The 19,460-nt window shown below is 40.0% G+C and overlaps 1 protein-coding gene across 1 annotated transcript in view; it reads left to right on the forward strand.

Annotated features, from left to right (window-relative positions):
- Positions 1–19,460, forward strand: part of oxsr1b (oxidative stress responsive kinase 1b) — a 119,411-nt gene that overhangs the window by 51,031 nt on the left and 48,920 nt on the right. The window contains exon 4 of the mRNA XM_061964888.2: positions 4,052–4,193. Within this exon, the coding sequence (XP_061820872.1) occupies positions 4,052–4,193 (142 nt within the window). The remainder of the gene's footprint in view (positions 1–4,051; positions 4,194–19,460) is intronic.

Below are 19,460 nucleotides of genomic sequence, written 5' to 3' on the forward strand. Positions count from 1 at the left end.
TATAAAATAAATACTTGAATTTCAGTGTTCATTTATTTACACATATACACACACATAACACTCATCTACTCATTGTTGAGTTAAGGGTTGAATTGTCCATCCTTGTTCTATTCTCTGTCACTATTTTTCGAACCACGCTGAACACCCTCTCTGATGATGCATTGCTGTGTGGCACGCACAAAAGTGCTTTCATCAAATGCACTAGATGGCAGTATTGTCCTGTTTAAGAGTGTCACAACATTGCTGTTTACGGCAGACGAACTGCTTTACGGTAGACAAAAACGTGACTGCTGTTGTTGTGTGTTGTTGCCGCGCTGGGAGGACGTTAATGAAACTGCCCAACAATAAACCCACATAAGAAAGCAAGAACTCGCCCTCCATCATTCTACAGTTATAACGTGATTGGGCAAGTACGCTGTTTATATTGTGGGTTATATTGTGAATTTTAGGAGATTTTCGGGAGAAAATTTGTCCCGGGAGGTTTTCGGGAGAGGCGCTGAATTTCGGGAGTCTCCCGGAAAATCCGGGAGGGTTGGCAAGTATGTCTTTAAGAGGAACTGCACTTTTTTGGAACGTTGCCTATGATTCACAATCATTATGCAAGACAAGAACACATATGTTTTTATTTGTTATAATGTATTCTAACTAATAAATAAAGGTAAATGAGAGTCGGCTAAAAATGGAGCCGATGAGAGTCGCTCTCTTCCACCTATAAATGTCGTGATCCGTGGCCCGGATCATGTTTTTGTTTTTTACTGCTTGTTTTGGACTCCCTTAGTTCCTATTGTTGTGCACCCTTGATTTTGTTTAGTTACCATGGCTACTTATTATTTTCACCTGCCTCTAATTGGTGTTCGGGACGCTCCTCTGTTTCTCGAGCACTAATCAGAGGCATTATTTAAGGCTGCCTTTGTCAGTCAGTCGGCTTGGCTTCTTTGCGTGTGAGTGACGATTGGTGACGTGTGTGTGACGATTGCGGACATTTTCTTCGTCGCTCACACAAATGAGATAAATATTATTATTTGATATTTTACAATAATGTGTTAATAATTTCACACATAAGTCGCTCCGGAGTATATGTCGCAAACTATGAAAAAAACGTCGACTTATAGTCCGAAAAATACGGTACATGCCGTAAATAAATATGTAATGTAGTAACATTCATAATAACATGTAATATTGACTTATTTTTATCATTTCACGGCAATGTATTAATTTCATAGACTCATCACGTTCTCTTTTTCCTTCAACAGCATTACTACTATATTTTCTGGACTATAGAGCACACCAGTATAAAAGTCGCACCCACTCGGTTTTTCCATATATTGGCCGCACCGGACTGTAAGCCGCAGATACAAACGTGAAAGGAGTTATTTACACAGAATTTTTTTTATTTACATGCCTTAATTGTTTCCAAATGGTGTCTGTAACAGGGCAGTAAAACGGAATATCAAACAAAACAGAAGTCATGGTCATGGACCCACTAGCTGCGCAAGCTAGCTGTCCATTCAGCCATACCATACCATACCAACTTTATTTATAAAGCCCTTTAAAAACAAGCACAGTTGAAAAACAAAGGGCTGTACACCACAAAGAAATAGAGGCAAAGGACAGACTAAAAAATAACATTTAAAACAGAAATAAAAATACACAATTTAAAAAGCAAATATAAATTACCCTAAGAACAGTTTGTTAGATAAAAACAGTTTAAAAGTTAAAAACAGTTCAAAAAGTTAAAAGCTAAAAACAGTTCAAAGCCAAACAGACTCATTAACTCCACAGCGACGTTTTGGTGAATTTACTGAGGAATTTGTGAAACTGAAACAATACAAAAAGAATGCCATTGTTAGTTAATAATACTAACACAGATACTCGTAAGCCTGTTAGCATATTAGCTGACACTAACGACGATAGCGTCATTACATTACGATAGCACGTACAAATATGCACAAAAAAACTCCTACAGACATCACGCATGGGATGCTTCATAAGTAAGAATTGTTTTAGTTATATTGTAAAACTTACAAACGTTGCTTAGAGTGATGAATGAACAATCACTACAAGTAAAAACGCCATGGACGGCTAGAAAACGTCACTCGTTGAAAGCTCAGTTTAAGCACAAGGGCAATGCAGCACCTGCAGTGAGCAGACTCGTGCAAAAGATGGCGCCATAGCACAAAAAATAACACACCTATTTAGTGTATTTGCTTCATTAAAAAAAACAAAACTATTTGCATTATGGCCGTCAGCAAAGAAAAATCTTTAAAGTAGCCGCACCGTTTTATAAGCCGCACGGTCCAAAGCGTAGGGAAAAAAAGCAGCTGCTTATAGTTTGTAATTTACGGTAATCATGAGTCATGACAGACTTCATTAGAGAACCGAGTTATACTTCTCGGGAAACCGAATAAAACATGCTTTGATTGAAAACACACCAACATGTATCAAGTGATGGCGTTAAAAGTCATCTTTGATCGTCTCACGGTTGCTATCCAGGCCATTTATCGTCCTTATTAGCTCACTGCAACGCGCTTCTTGTCGGGATCCTCAGCAAGAACGTCCAGAAGCTGCAATACATACAGAATAGTGCTGCTAGGATCCTGATGAGAGTGCGGAAATACGACCATATCACACCAATTCTCAAATCCCTTCACTGGCTTCCTGTTCCACTCAGGATTGAATACAAAGTCTCCCTAACTAACCCACCGGTGCCGCCATGGAAATGCCCCCCTCTACCTTTAAAGAACTACTCACACCCGGACAGGTTAACCTCCTCACAACCTCCGAGGACAAAGCTACGAACAATAGGAGACCGGGCTTTCTGCTCCGCCTCTCCCAGTCTGTGGAATGCTCTCCCTGACCACCTGAGGGAACCACAGACTGTGGATGCTTTTATTTTATTTTTTTTTATTTTTTTTGTGTGTGTCCCGTCCAGCTTCTCAGGCAAATCATATAGTTGATGTAGATGCCCATGTCGGCTGTTCAGATTTACTTTACAAAAGAGAAGTGTAGGATACTTCTCTTGTTGCCTTATTTGTATTTGACTTTATTAAAAGTATTTATATTATCATTTAGTGCAGCCGGGCCGGAGCAGGAGGGGATAGAAAGAGAAAAAAAAAGAAGACAGAGGGGGAAATTGTGGGGACAAGAGGGGGATTAGACAGAGAGACAAAAACAACAACAGCAAACAACAACAACAACAACAATAGAGCAACATCAGCAAATACGACATGTACAAATATGATGGTAAAAGTAATCGCAAATAAGCAGTTAGCGATGCTTTTAAAAAAGGCTTAAAAACCCTAAAAAAAAAAAAGAAAAGCATTTTAACTAGTTCTAGCTAGTTTTAATTTTTATTTATTTTTATTATCTTTTAATTTATTTTCTTAATACACTGTAGCACTTTGAGGTTGTTTGCTCAATGTAAAGTGCTTTTTTTTTTTAACAAATAAAATCTATTATTATTATTATTATTATTATTACTAACCCGACTTCCTTGGCTTTTGCTTTCACGCTGAAAATGAGGAAAAATTTTTACCTAATGTTTTTTTTTCTTCTGCCTCACGTTTGCGCCATGTCTTGAACTTGTCAAAGGAAAGAACAAAGTCTTGCATTCTGACGTGTAGAGAATCTAGTCAGAGGCCAGCAGGACCCACAATGCATTGCGTCTGTCACACTCTCAAGCCCTATTGGTGGCCAAACAAATGTGTCCAATGGAAAATGGTGGGTAAAAATGTCAGAACGAATTGTTGTTTTGAAGAAGAGATGCTGTGCTGGTAAAAGAGCGATGCATTCTTTAAAGTAGCAATAAACATCCTCTGACTCCCTGGCTTTCTTTGACCACACACTTCATCAGCAGCTCACCACAGAATGATCTGACTAATGTATCAGTAATTGTGTTTTTGCACGCTGAATGTGATTTATATTCGACTTGATAGCTCGTAATTACACCTGGCTTTGGTTATTATCACGCAGGAGAAGTTAACCACGCACTGCAATGCCAGGAAACCGATATGTATTTGATTGATTGGTTTTATTTATGATCCCCTCTCAGGCTCGGTGCTGGACGTGATCAAGCACATCATCTCACGAGGCGAGCACAAGACGGGCGTCCTGGACCAGGCCAGCATAGCCACCGTCTTGAAGGATGTGCTGGAGGGCCTGGAGTACCTGCACAAGAACGGACAGATACACAGGTAGCGGCTCTCCTCGTCACGTTTACTTTGGCTCTCTTCATTCTTCTTCACAACTGGAAATTAAACGGCCTGCAGCATCAAAAACAAATGCAAAGGAAATCACATTAAAAGTTCCAAAACAATTGATGGGAAAATTCTGCGAGTTCATAGAACAAAGCAAAAATTAGCCAGACAACCAAGAAGTTAGTATCGTAATCCGAATATGTCAATCAATCAATTAATCATTGTTTATTTATATAGCCCTAAATCACAAGTGTCTCAAAGGGCTGCACAAGCCACAACGACATCCTCGGTACAGAGCCCACATAAGGGCAAGGAAAAACTCACCCCAGTGGGACGTCGATGTGAATGACTATGAGAAACCTTGGAGAGGACCGCATATGTGGGTAACCCATCCCCCCCTCTAGGGGAATATGTAATAATAATAATAACTAAATGAGGCAATTCCTGAAGGAATCACGTGTGAATGCTCCAATGCTGACGTTGAACTGAAATCCTGTAATTTTTTTTAGAATTCTTGAGGTAGAGCACACAATTCCCAAACAGGCTGAATATTTTGAAGTTGGAACAGTTTGAATCAGATGAAAAATGTGGGAGTTGTGGACTTTGAAGAATGTCCCTTTGATTTCAATGGGAATTTCCAAAAGATTTTTGGAATTTTGGGAAAAGCGGGAATTTTTTTTGAAAATTATAAAAAAACTTTAATGGTCTGTATGAGCTGAAATGGTTGGTGTTGGAATTTTTCAAATCGGTCGAGAAAACCGGGAATTTTTCCAGTTAAAAAAAACTACTTAGTTTTTTTGTCCTAATTAAGAGGAATGATTTGAAGGTGGAACGGTTGAAATGCGTTGAAAAATGTGGAAAAGGTAGTCGCCCGAAAAAAGGGTGAAAATAGGGCTTTGGAAAATCCTGGAATTATTTTGAGCTTGGAAAAATTATAGCTTGAATTTCCAGGGTGGTGGAATGTGTTGAAGGGGGAATGGTTTGAATCGGTTGAAAAATGTGGAAATGGTGGAGGTTTGAAAAATGGCCAGTTAATTTTTAATGGGAAAAATGTCTTGGAAAACCCGTAATTCTGGGAAATCTGGGAATCTTTGGAATTTATCAAGGGAAAACCTGCAATTCCCAAATAGGCTGAACAGTTTGAAGTTGGAACGGTTTGAATCGGGTTAAAAATGTGGAATGTAGAGCGCGCCAAAATCTGGAGAAGAAGAAGAAGTTGAATAACTAGATGATGCAATTCCTGAAGGAATCACGTGTGAATGCTCCAATGCTGACGTTGAACTGAAATCCTGAAATTTTTTTTAGAATTCTTGAGGTAGAGCACACAATTCCCAAACAGGCTGAATATTTTGAAGTTGGAACAGTTTGAATCAGATGAAAAATGTGGGAATTGTGGACTTTGAAGAATGTCCCATTGATTTCAATGGGAATTTCCAAAACTTTTGGTAATTTCGGGAAAAGCGGGAATTTTTTTTGAAAATTATAAAAAACTTTAATGGTCTAAATCAGCTGAAATGGTTGGTGTTGGAATTTTTCAAATCGGTCGAGAAATGTTGAATTGAGAAATGGTACTACGGAATTCCTAGAATTTCGGGAAAACCGGGAATTTTTCCAGTTAAAAAAAACTACTTAGTTTTTTTGTCCTAATTAAGAGGAATGATTTGAAGGTGGAACGGTTGAAATGCGTTGAAAAATGTGGAAAAGGTAGTCGCCCGAAAAAAGGGTGAAAATAGGGCTTTGGAAAATTCTGGAAAATCCTGGAATTTTTTTGAGCTTGGAAAAATTATAGTTTGATTTTCCAGGATGGTGGAATGTGTTGAAGGGGGAATGGTTTGAATCGGTTGAAAAATGTGGAAATGGTGGAGGTTTGAAAAATGGCCAGTTAATTTTTAATGGGAAAAATGTCTCGGAAAACCCGGAATTCTGGGAAATCTGGGAATTTTTGGAATGTATCAAGGGAAAACCTGCGATTCCCAAATAGGCTGAACAGTTTGAAGTTGGAACGGTTTGAATCGGGTTAAAAATGTGGAATGTAGAGCGCGCCAAAATCTGGAGAAGAAGAAAAAGTAACTGGATGAGTAATTGCGTTTGAATGCTCCAATGCTGACGTTGAACTGAAATCCTGGAATTTGTTTCATAATTGTTGAAGTAGAGTACACAATTCCCAAACAGGCTAAATATTTTGAAGTTGGAACCGTTTGAATCAGATGAAAAATGTGGGAGTTGTGGACTTTGAAGAATGTCCCATTGATTTCAATGGGAATTTCCCCAAAATTTTGGAATTTTGGGAAAAGCGGGAATTTTTTTGAAAATGGTAAAAAATGGAATGTTCTGAATGGTTGGTGTTGGAATTTTTCAAATCGGTCTAGAAATGTTGAAGTAGTAACATGTTGAATTTCGGGAAAACCGGGAATTTTTCCAGTTCAAAAAACAACTTTGTTTTTTTGTCCTAATTAAGAGGAATGTTTTGACGGTGGAACAGTTGAAGTCAGTTGAAAAATGTGGAAGGAGTAGTCGCCAGAAAAAAGGGTGGAAATAGGGCTTTGGAAAATCCTGGAATTATTTTGAGCTTGGAAAAATTATAGCTTGAATTTCCAGGGTGGTGGAATGTGTTGAAGGGGGAATGGTTTGAATCGGTTGAAAAATGTGGAAATGGTGGAGGTTTGAAAAATGGCCAGTTAATTTTTAATGGGAAAAATGTCTTGGAAAACCCGTAATTCTGGGAAATCTGGGAATCTTTGGAATTTATCAAGGGAAAACCTGCAATTCCCAAATAGGCTGAACAGTTTGAAGTTGGAACGGTTTGAATCGGGTTAAAAATGTGGAATGTAGAGCGCGCCAAAATCTGGAGAAGAAGAAGAAGTTGAATAACTAGATGATGCAATTCCTGAAGGAATCACGTGTGAATGCTCCAATGCTGACGTTGAACTGAAATCCTGAAATTTTTTTTAGAATTCTTGAGGTAGAGCACACAATTCCCAAACAGGCTGAATATTTTGAAGTTGGAACAGTTTGAATCAGATGAAAAATGTGGGAATTGTGGACTTTGAAGAATGTCCCATTGATTTCAATGGGAATTTCCAAAACTTTTGGTAATTTCGGGAAAAGCGGGAATTTTTTTTGAAAATTATAAAAAACTTTAATGGTCTAAATCAGCTGAAATGGTTGGTGTTGGAATTTTTCAAATCGGTCGAGAAATGTTGAATTGAGAAATGGTACTACGGAATTCCTAGAATTTCGGGAAAACCGGGAATTTTTCCAGTTAAAAAAAACTACTTAGTTTTTTTGTCCTAATTAAGAGGAATGATTTGAAGGTGGAACGGTTGAAATGCGTTGAAAAATGTGGAAAAGGTAGTCGCCCGAAAAAAGGGTGAAAATAGGGCTTTGGAAAATTCTGGAAAATCCTGGAATTTTTTTGAGCTTGGAAAAATTATAGTTTGATTTTCCAGGATGGTGGAATGTGTTGAAGGGGGAATGGTTTGAATCGGTTGAAAAATGTGGAAATGGTGGAGGTTTGAAAAATGGCCAGTTAATTTTTAATGGGAAAAATGTCTCGGAAAACCCGGAATTCTGGGAAATCTGGGAATTTTTGGAATGTATCAAGGGAAAACCTGCGATTCCCAAATAGGCTGAACAGTTTGAAGTTGGAACGGTTTGAATCGGGTTAAAAATGTGGAATGTAGAGCGCGCCAAAATCTGGAGAAGAAGAAAAAGTAACTGGATGAGTAATTGCGTTTGAATGCTCCAATGCTGACGTTGAACTGAAATCCTGGAATTTGTTTCATAATTGTTGAAGTAGAGTACACAATTCCCAAACAGGCTAAATATTTTGAAGTTGGAACCGTTTGAATCAGATGAAAAATGTGGGAGTTGTGGACTTTGAAGAATGTCCCATTGATTTCAATGGGAATTTCCCCAAAATTTTGGAATTTTGGGAAAAGCGGGAATTTTTTTGAAAATGGTAAAAAATGGAATGTTCTGAATGGTTGGTGTTGGAATTTTTCAAATCGGTCTAGAAATGTTGAAGTAGTAACATGTTGAATTTCGGGAAAACCGGGAATTTTTCCAGTTCAAAAAACAACTTTGTTTTTTTGTCCTAATTAAGAGGAATGTTTTGACGGTGGAACAGTTGAAGTCAGTTGAAAAATGTGGAAGGAGTAGTCGCCAGAAAAAAGGGTGGAAATAGGGCTTTGGAAAACCCGGAATTCTGGAAAATCCTGGAATTTTTTTGAGCTTGGGAAAAATTATAGTTTGAATTTCCAAGATGGTGGAATGTGTTGAAGGGGGAATTGTTTGAATCGGTTGAAAAATGTGGAAATGGTGGAGGTTTGAAAAATGGCCAGTTAATTTTGAATGGGAAAAATGTCCCGGAAAACCTGGAATTGTGGGGATTTTTGGAATGTATCAAGGGAAAGCCTGCGATTCCCAAAGAGGCTGAACAGTTTGAAGTTAGAACTGTTTGAATCGGGTGAAAAATGTGGAATGTAGAGCGCGCCAAATTCTGGAGAAGAAGAAAAAGTTGAATATCGTATTTTCCGCACTATAAGGCGCACCTAAAAACCACAAATTTTCTCAAAAGCTGACAGTGCGCCTTATAACCCGGTGCGCTTTATAAATGGATAAATATTAAGATTCATTTTCATAAAGTTTCGGTCTCGCAACTTCGGTAAACAGCCGCCATCTTTTTTCCCGGTAGAACAGGAAGCGCTTCTTCTTCTACGCAAGCAACCGCCAAGGTAAGCACCCGCCCCCATAGAACAGGAAGCGCTTCTTCTTCTACTGTAAGCAACCACCCGCCCGCGTAGAAGAAGAAAAAGCGCGCGGATATTATCATTTCCTTTGTGTGTTTACATCTGTAAAGACCACAAAATGGCTCCTACAAAGCGACAGGGATCCGGTTCATGAAAAGACGCAATCTCTCCATCCGCACACGGATTACTATTTCACAGCAACTGATATTCCTGTGAACCGCACTGTGGATACAACGGGAGCACGTACGGTGAATATTCGCACCACAGGGAATGAGAAGTCATCCTTCACTGTGGTTCTAGCTTGCCATGCTAATGGCCAGAAACTTCCACCCATGGTGATATTCAAAAGGAAGACCTTGCCAAAAGAGACCTTTCCAGCCGGCGTCATCATAAAAGCTAACTCGAAGGGATGGATGAAGAAAAGATGAGCGAGTGGTTAAGGTAAGTTTAAGTTTACGCGAAGAGGCCGGGTGGCTTTCTTCACGCAGCTCCGTCCATGTTGATATACGATTCCATGCGCGCCCACATCACGCTGGTTTTAATATATTATTAAAGTTTGACTGACCTATTTGACTGTTTTTTTGACATTCCTTTAGCGCAGTTAGATGCGGCTTACAACACGGGGCGGCTTATAGGTGGACAAAGTTTTGAAATATGCCGTTCATTGAAGGCGCGGCTTATAACCCAGGGCGCCTTATGGTGCGGAAAATACGGTAACTGGATGAGGCAATTCCTGAAGGAATTGCGTTTGAATGCTCCAATGCTGACGTTGAACTGAAATCCTGGAATTTTTTTCATAATTGTTGAAGTAGAGTACACAATTCCCAGACAGGCTGAATATTTTGAAGTTGGAACCGTTTGAATCAGATGAAAAATGTGGGAGTTATGGACGTTGAAGAATGTCCCATTGATTTCAATGGGAATTTCCCCAAAATTTGGGAATTTCGGGAAAAACGGGAATGTTTTTGAAAATGGTAAAAAATGTAATGTTCTGAATGGTTGGTGTTAGAATTTTTCAAATCGGTCTCGAAATGTAGAAGTAGTAACACGTTGAATTCCTGGAATTTCGGGAAAACAGTGAATTTTTCCAGTTCCAGTTTGTTTTTTGTCCTAATTAAGAGGAATGTTTTGACGGTGGAACGGTTGAAGTCAGTTGAAAAATGTGGAAGGGGTAGTCGCCAGAAAAAAGGGTAGAAATAGGGCTTTGGAAAACCCGGAATTCTGGAAAATCCTGGAATTTTTTTGAACTTGGAAAAATTATGGTTTGAATTTCCAGGATGGTGGAATGTGTTGAAAGGGGAATGGTTTGAATCGGTTGAAAAATGTGGAAATGGTGAGAGTTTGAAAAATGGCCAGTTCATTTTGAATGGGAAAAATGTCCCGGACAACCTGGAATTCTGGGAAATCTGGGAATTTTTGGAATTTATCAAGGGAAACCCTGCGATTCCCCAATAGGCTGACCAGTTTGAAGTTGGAACAGTTTGAATCGGGTTAAAAATGTGGAAGGTAGAGCGCGCCAAAATCTTAAGAAGAAGAAAAAGTTGATTAACTGGATGAGGCAATTCCTGAAGGAATTGCGTTTGAATGCTCCAATGCTGACGTTGAACTGAAATCCTGGAATTATTTTCATAATTGTTGAAGTAGAGTACACAATTCCCAAACAGGCTGAATATTTTGAAGTTGGAACCGTTTGAATCAGATGAAAAATGTGAGAGTTGTGGACTTTGAAGAATGTCCCATTGATTTCAATGGGAATTTCCCAAAATTTGGGAATTTCGGGAAAAGCGGGAATTTTTTTGAAAATGGTAAAAAATTGAATGTTCTGAATAGTTGGTGTTGGAATTTTTCAAATCGGTCTAGAAATGTTGAAGTAGTAACACGTTGAATTCCTGGAATTTTGGGAAAACTGTGAATTTTTCCAGTTCCAGTTTGTTTTTTGTCCTAATTAAGAGGAATGTTTTGACGGTAGAACGGTTGAAGTCAGTTGAAAAATGTGGAAGGAGTAGTCGCCAGAAAAAAGGGTGGAAATAGGGCTTTGGAAAACCCGGAATTCTGGAAAATCCTGGAATGTTTTTGAACTTGGAAAAATTATGGTTTGAATTTCCAGGATGGTGGAATGTGTTGAAGGGGGAATGGTTTGAATCGGTTGAAAAATGTGGAAATGGTGAGAGTTTGAAAAATGGCCAGTTAATTTTGAATGGGAAAAATGTCCCGGAAAACCTGGAATTCTGGGAAATCTGGGAATTTTTGGAATTTATCGAGGGAAAGCCTGTGATTCCCCAATAGGCTGAACAGTTTGAAGTTAGAACGGTTTGAATCGGGTGAAAAATGTGGAAGGTAGAGCGTGCCAAAATCTGGAGAAGAAGAATAAGTTGAATAACTAGATGAGGCAATTCCTGAAGGAATTGCGTTTGAATGCTCAAATGCTGACGTTGAACTGAAATCCTGGAATTTTTTTTATAGTTGTTGAAGTAGAGCACACAATTTCCAAACAGGCTGAATATTTTGAAGTTGGAACCGTTTGAATCAGATGAAAAATGTGAGAGTTGTGGACTTTGAAGAATGTCCCATTGATTTCAATGGGAATTTCCCAAAATTTGGGAATTTCGGGAAAAGCGGGAATTTTTTTGAAAATGGTAAAAAATTGAATGTTCTGAATAGTTGGTGTTGGAATTTTTCAAATCGGTCTAGAAATGTTGAAGTAGTAACACGTTGAATTCCTGGAATTTTGGGAAAACTGTGAATTTTTCCAGTTCCAGTTTGTTTTTTGTCCTAATTAAGAGGAATGTTTTGACGGTAGAACGGTTGAAGTCAGTTGAAAAATGTGGAAGGAGTAGTCGCCAGAAAAAAGGGTGGAAATAGGGCTTTGGAAAACCCGGAATTCTGGAAAATCCTGGAATGTTTTTGAACTTGGAAAAATTATGGTTTGAATTTCCAGGATGGTGGAATGTGTTGAAGGGGGAATGGTTTGAATCGGTTGAAAAATGTGGAAATGGTGAGAGTTTGAAAAATGGCCAGTTAATTTTGAATGGGAAAAATGTCCCGGAAAACCTGGAATTCTGGGAAATCTGGGAATTTTTGGAATTTATCAAGGGAAAGCCTGTGATTCCCCAATAGGCTGAACAGTTTGAAGTTAGAACGGTTTGAATCGGGTGAAAAATGTGGAAGGTAGAGCGTGCCAAAATCTGGAGAAGAAGAATAAGTTGAATAACTAGATGAGGCAATTCCTGAAGGAATTGCGTTTGAATGCTCAAATGCTGACGTTGAACTGAAATCCTGGAATTTTTTTTATAGTTGTTGAAGTAGAGCACACAATTTCCAAACAGGCTGAATATTTTGAAGTTGGAACCGTTTGAATCAGATGAAAAATGTGGGAGTTGTGGACTTTGAAGAATGTCCAATTGATTTCAATGGGAATTTCCCCATAATTTTGGAATTTCGGGAAAAGCGGGAATTTTTTTGAAAATGGTAAAAAATGGAATGTTCTGAATGGTTGATGTTGGAATTTTTCAAATCGGTCTCGAAATGTAGAAGTAGTAACACGTTGAATTCCTGGAATTTTGGGAAAACTGTGAATTTTTCCAGTTCCAGTTTGTTTTTTGTCCTAATTAAGAGGAATGTTTTGACGGTGGAACGGGTGAAGTCAGTTGAAAAATGTGGAAGGAGTAGTCGCCAGAAAAAAGGGTGGAAATAGGGCTTTGGAAAACCCGGAATTCTGGAAAATCCTGGAATGTTTTTGAACTTGGAAAAATTATGGTTTGAATTTCCAGGATGGTGGAATGTGTTGAAGGGGTAATGGTTTGAATCGGTTGAAAAATGTGGAAATGGTGAGAGTTTGAAAAATGGCCAGTTAATTTTGAATGGGAAAAATGTCCCGGAAAACCTGGAATTCTGGGAAATCTGGGAATTTTTGGAATTTATTAAGGGAAAGCCTATGATTCCCCAATAGGCTGAACAGTTTGAAGTTAGAACGGTTTGAATCGGGTGAAAAATGTGGAAGGTAGAGCACGCCAAAATCTGGAGAAGAAGAATAAGTTGAATAACTAGATGAGGCAATTCCTGAAGGAATTGCGTTTGAATGCTCCAATGCTGACGTTGAACTGAAATCCTGGAATTGTTTTATAGTTGTTGAAGTAGAGTACACAATTCCCAAACAGGCTGAATATTTTGAAGTTGGAACCGTTTGAATCAGATGAAAAATGTGGGAGTTGTGGACTTTGAAGAATGTCCCATTGATTTCAATGGGAATTTCCCCAGAATTTTGGGAAAAGCGGGATTTTTTTTTGAAAATGGTGAAAAATGTAATGTTCTGAATGGTTGGTGTTGGAATTTTTCAAATCGGTCTAGAAATGTTGAAGTAGTAACATGTTGAATTCCTGGAATTTCGGGAAAACCTGGAATTTTTCCAGTTCAAAAAACAACTTAGTTTTTTGTCCTAATTAAGAGGAATGTTTTGACGGTGGAACGGTTGAAGTCAGTTGAAAAATGTGGAAGGAGTAGTCGCCAGAAAAAAGGGTGGAAATAGGGCTTTGGAAAACCCAGAATTCTGGAAAATCCTGGAATTTTTTTGCGCTTAGAAAAATGATTTTGAATGTATCAAGGGAAAGCCTGCGATTCCCAAAGAGGCTGAACAGTTTGAAGTTAGAACTGTTTGAATCGGGTGAAAAATGTGGAAGGTAGAGCGCGCCAAAATCTGGAGAAGAAGAAGAAGTTGAATAACTAGATGATGCAATTCCTGAAGGAATTGCGTTTGAATGCTCCAATGCTGACGTTGAACTGAAATCCTGGAATTTGTTTCATAATTGTTGAAGTAGAGTACACAATTCCCAAACAGGCTGAATATTTTGAAGTTGGAACCGTTTGAATCAGATGAAAAATGTGGGAGTTGTGGACTTTGAAGAATTCAACGGGAATTTCCCCAAAATTTTGGAATTTTGGGAAAAGCGGGAATTTTTTTGAAAATGGTAAAAAATGGAATGTTCTGAATGGTTGGTGTTGGAATTTTTCAAATCGGTCTAGAAATGTTGAAGTAGTAACATGTTGAATTTCGGGAAAACCGGGAATTTTTCCAGTTCAAAAAACAACTTAGTTTTTTTGTCCTAATTAAGAGGAATGTTTTGACGGTGGAACAGTTGAAGTCAGTTGAAAAATGTGGAAGGAGTAGTCGCCAGAAAAAAGGGTGGAAATAGGGCTTTGGAAAACCTGGAATTCTGGAAAATCCTGGAATTCTTTTGAGCTTGGAAAAATTATAGTTTGAATTTCCAGGATGGTGGAATGTGTTGAAGGGGGAATGGTTTGAATCGGTTGAAAAATGTGGAAATGGTGGAGGTTTGAAAAATGGCCAGTTAATTTTGAATGGGAAAAATGTCTCGGAAAACCTGGAATTCTGGGAAATCTGGGAATTTTTGGAATTTATCAAGGGAAAGCCTGTGATTCCCCAAGAGGCTGAACAGTTTGAAGTTAGAACGGTTTGAATCGGGTGAAAAATGTGGAAGGTAGAGCGCGCCAAAATCTGGAGAAGAAGAATAAGTTGAATAACTAGATGAGGCAATTCCTGAAGGAATTGCGTTTGAATGCTCCAATGCTGACGTTGAACTGAAATCCTGGAATTGTTTTATAGTTGTTGAAGTAGAGTACACAATTCCCAAACATGCTGAATATTTTGAAGTTGGAACCGTTTGAATCAGATGAAAAATGTGGGAGTTGTGGACTTTGAAGAATGTTCCATTGATTTCAATGGGAATTTCCCCAGAATTTTGGGAAAAGCGGGAATTTTTTTTGAAAATGGTAAAAAATGTAATGTTCTGAATGGTTGGTGTTGGAATTTTTCAAATCGGTCTAGAAATGTTGAAGTAGTAACATGTTGAATTCCTGGAATTTTGGAAAAACCGTGAATTTTTCCAGTTAAAAAAAAAACTTTGTTTTTTGTCCTAATTAAGAGGAATGTTTTGACGGTGGAACGGTTGAAGTCAGTTGAAAAATGTGGAAGGAGTAGTCGCCAGAAAAAAGGGTGGAAATAGGGCTTTGGAAAACCCGGGAATTCTGGAAAATCCTGGAATTTTTTTGAACTTGGAAAAAAGGAAGTTTGAATTCCCAGGATGGAATGTGTTGAAGGTAGAATGGTTTGAATCCGTTGACACATTTTTTTCATTGCTCTGCTTCTCACGTGCATTGTGTGTGTTTTAGCTAGCGGTCCCGCCTCCGCCCGCAGAGACATAGATTGTGGATGACTGGCAAGAGGGTTCACTCCGTTCTTGTAATTCTGCTATCGAATAAACAGGTGGAGTCGTGCACAGAGTGAACTCTTGCTGCACTTGCACCCTGTTTGAAAGCCACAGATCATGAAAAGTAACTCAGATCTCGCGGAATTCAGTAAATTGGTGGACTTGAGCTGTACAAATATTGTGGGAGTTGGTTTCGTGGCGATCTACCGAGGCCGTGAGCGTGACATGATGTTAGTCAAAGGCAGAATCCTGCAAGGGATGCATATTCCTCCACGGCTCGTACCCGTGACCGTACCAAGGATGTGGCCTTTCCTCGGCGCCACTTTCCACCCCGAAAGGTCAGAGATGTCGTGGAGATGAAGCCATAAATGGTCTGACTGAGGACTTAATGGCCGATCACGGTGGAATTGGGATGAGTGTGCAGAAATGCTCTCTCTGGGCGTCGCATGAGAAGGTCATGGAAGTTGCGACACAAGCGTCGGTTCCTTTGCAAGTGAGAACCAGCATGAAGAGGTCAGGAAGCTGCAGTGGGAATATGCGCGGGTGCTATTAGGGCGAGTCCACCCAGGTCCTTTAGTTCTAAGGCTGTGGGAGGTGACTAGAACTGACCTTGCATAATTCATTGGACAAAACAAGAGTACAAGCAATAGAAACACCAGCCTGAGAGAGAGAGTGTTATAATGAAGACAACACATGATGTAAGTGTCTATATAAGCTATATTAGCCTACTATCAAAATCTTATATAAGTGTTATAATGAAGGCAACACATGATGTAAGTATCTATATCATCTATATTAGCCTACTATCAAAATTACTTTAAAAGTCTTACATAAGTGGTATAATGAAGACAACACATGATGTAAGTGTCTATATAAGCTATATTAGCCTACTATCAAAATCTTATATAAGTGTTATAATGAAGGCAACACATGATGTAAGTATCTATATCATCTATATTAGCCTACTATCAAAATTACTTTAAAAGTCTTACATAAGTGTTATAATGAAGACAACACATGATGTAAGTGTCTATATAAGCTATATTAGCCTACTATCAAAATCTTATATAAGTGTTATAATGAAGGCAACACATGATGTAAGTATCTATATTAGCTATATTAGCCTACCATCAAAATGACTTTAAAAGTCTTACATAAGTGTTATAATGAAGACAACACATGATGTAAGTGTCTATATAAGCTATATTAGCCTACTATCAAAATCTTATATAAGTGTTATAATGAAGGCAACACATGATGTAAGTATCTATATTAGCTATATTAGCCTACCATCAAAATGACTTTAAAAGTCTTACATAAGTGTTATAATGAAGACAACACATGATGTAAGTGTCTATATAAGCTATATTAGCCTACTATCAAAATCTTATATAAGTGTTATAATGAAAGCAACACATGATGTAAGTATATAATCTATATTAGCCTACTATCAAAATTACTTTAAAAGTCTTACATAAGTGTTATAATGAAGACAACACATGATGTAAGTGTCTATATAAGCTATATTAGCCTACTATCAAAATCTTATATAAGTGTTATAATGAAGGCAACACATGATGTAAGTATCTATATTAGCTATATTAGCCTACCATCAAAATTACTTTAAAAGTCTTACATAAGTGTTATAATGAAGACAACACATGATGTAAGTGTCTATATAAGCTATATTAGCCTACTATCAAAATCTTATATAAGTGTTATAATGAAGGCAACACATGATGTAAGTATCTATATTAGCTATATTAGCCTACCATCAAAATGACTTAAAAAGTCTTACATAAGTGTTATAATGAAGACAACACATGATGTAAGTGTCTATATAAGCTATATTAGCCTACTATCAAAATCTTATACAAGTGTTATAATGAAGGCAACACATGATGTAAGTATAATACCTGGGATTTATATAGCGCTTTTCTAAGTACCCAAAGTCGCTTTACATGTAGAACCCATCATTCATTCACACCTGGTGGTGGTAAGCTACTTTCATAGCCACAGCTGCCCTGGGGTAGACTGACGGAAGCGTGGCTGCAATTTGCGCCAACGGCCCCTCCGACCACCACCTATCATTCATCATTCCATTCACCGGTGTGAGTGGCACCGGGGGCAAAGGGTGAAGTGTCCCTCCCAAGGACACAACGGCAGCGATTTTTGAATGGTAAGAGGCGGGGAGCGAACCTGCAACCCTCAGGTTTCTGGCACGGTTGCTCTACCCACTACGCCATGCCGCCCCATATTATATAGCTATATTAGCCTACCATCAAAATGACTTAAAAAGTCTTACATAAGTGTTATAATGAAGACAACACATGATGTAAGTGTCTATATTAGCTACATTAGCCTACTATCAAAATGACATTAAAAGTCTTATGTAAGTGGTATAATGAAGACAACACATGATGTAAGTGTCTGTATATGCCTGATTAGCACTCCACTAGAGATGCGCGGATAGGCAATTATTTCATCCGCAACCGCATCACAAAAGTCGTCAACCATCCGCATCCACCCGAACTAACATTTAATCAAAACCGCACCCGCCCGCAACCGCCCGTTGTTATATATCTAATATAGACGATGCAAGGCATTAGTGAGGTTATAAAGCTTTTGCCTGTTAAAGAAAGGCGACTGATCCAATGCAGCAGAGACATTCAATGCGTGCCACGCTGTCACGGCCCAGACGCACACCAGTGCGCAATCATCTGGGAGCCGCGCTGAGCGCACCTCCAAGCGCGTGGAGGTGCGATGTCCCTCGCACCCGCGGCGGCTCCACCCGGGCTCGCGCCCGAGGCTTCAGCGCGCACCGCGGAGGCCATCCTACCCGTCGCGGCCTAGCCCTCGCGGCTCTCGCTGCCGGCGACGGCCGGGTATGGGCCCGACGCTCCAGCGCCATCCATTTTCAGGGCTAGTTGATTCGGCAGGTGTGTTGTTACACACTTCTTAGCGGGTTCCGACTTCCATGGCCACCGTCCTGCTGTCTATATCAACCAACACCTTTTCTGGGGTCTGATGAGCGTCGGCATCGGGCGCCTTAACCCGGCGTTCGGTTCATCCCGCAGCGCCAGTTCTGCTTACCAAAAGTGGCCCACTCGGCTCACCAGGGTGAGCCCTACCCCTTTCGTGAGCGCACTGCGCGCGGAGTGACCCCTGTTACGCGCCCCCGGCAACGGGGGTGGCGGGCAGGTAAGCTGCGCGGGCGGAGCGCGCGGAGTGACCCCTGTTACGAGCCCCCGGCCACGGGGGTGGCGGGCAGGTAAGCTGCTTACCTGCCCCCGGCCACGGGGGTGGCGGGCAGGTAAGCTGCTTACCTGCTGCGCGTGACGCTGGCCACGGCGAAGGCGGACGAGGCGGGGTGTCGGTGCGGTGGGCGCGGTGGTGACCCTGGACGTGCGTCGGGCCCTTCTCGCGGATCACCTCAGCTACGGCACCCGGTGGGGCCCTCTCGGGGGAAGGGGCCTCGGTCCCGGACCCCGGCGAGGCGTCCCTTCTCCGCTCCGTAAAAGTGTCCATCTCTTTTTTTTCTTCTTCTTCTGTTGTGGCATATGCTGCAGGTGCCTGCTCGTTTTTCGTATGTGGGTAACAACATTTAACTATGTATATATATTTCCGAATTGATTTAACTGCCACCCGCCTGAATCTATTTAAAATCTAATTTTTTTTTAATTTCAACCGCCCGACCCGACCCGACCCGCGGATAAAATCTAATTTTTTTTTATTTCAACCGCCCGACCCGCAGATCATCCGCGGACTCCGCGGTTGTGTCCGCAAACCGCGCATCTCTACACTCCACACAAGTCAATAACATCAACAAAGTTTACCTTTGTGGATTCACGCACAGTATAAAAGGTTTGGTGGACAAAACGAGACAAAGAAGGAGTGGCATGAAGCACGTCTTACTTTGGCTGTGTCGGAGAAAGTTTTACATGTAAGCAAACTACGGTGAGTTCAAGGACCACCGAAAGTAGTAGGACAAAACAGCGCTGGCTAAATAGTCTCATCGGTGGAGCATATTTAAAGGGGAACATTATCACCAGACCTATGTAAGCGTCAATATATACCTTGATGTTGCAGAAAAAAGACCATATATTTTTTTAACCGATTTCCGAACTCTAAATGGGTGAATTTTGGCGAATTAAACGCCTTTCTATTATTCGCTATCGGGAAGCAATCCGCCATTTTCTCACTTTCGTCGGTGTGTTGTCGGAGGGTGTAACAACACGAACAGGGACGGATTCAAGTTGCACCAGTGGCCCAAAGATGCGAAAGTGGCA

The sequence above is a fragment of the Nerophis lumbriciformis genome, linkage group LG07, assembly GCF_033978685.3.
Source record: "Nerophis lumbriciformis linkage group LG07, RoL_Nlum_v2.1, whole genome shotgun sequence".
In the NCBI taxonomy this organism is placed as follows: domain Eukaryota; kingdom Metazoa; phylum Chordata; class Actinopteri; order Syngnathiformes; family Syngnathidae; genus Nerophis; species Nerophis lumbriciformis.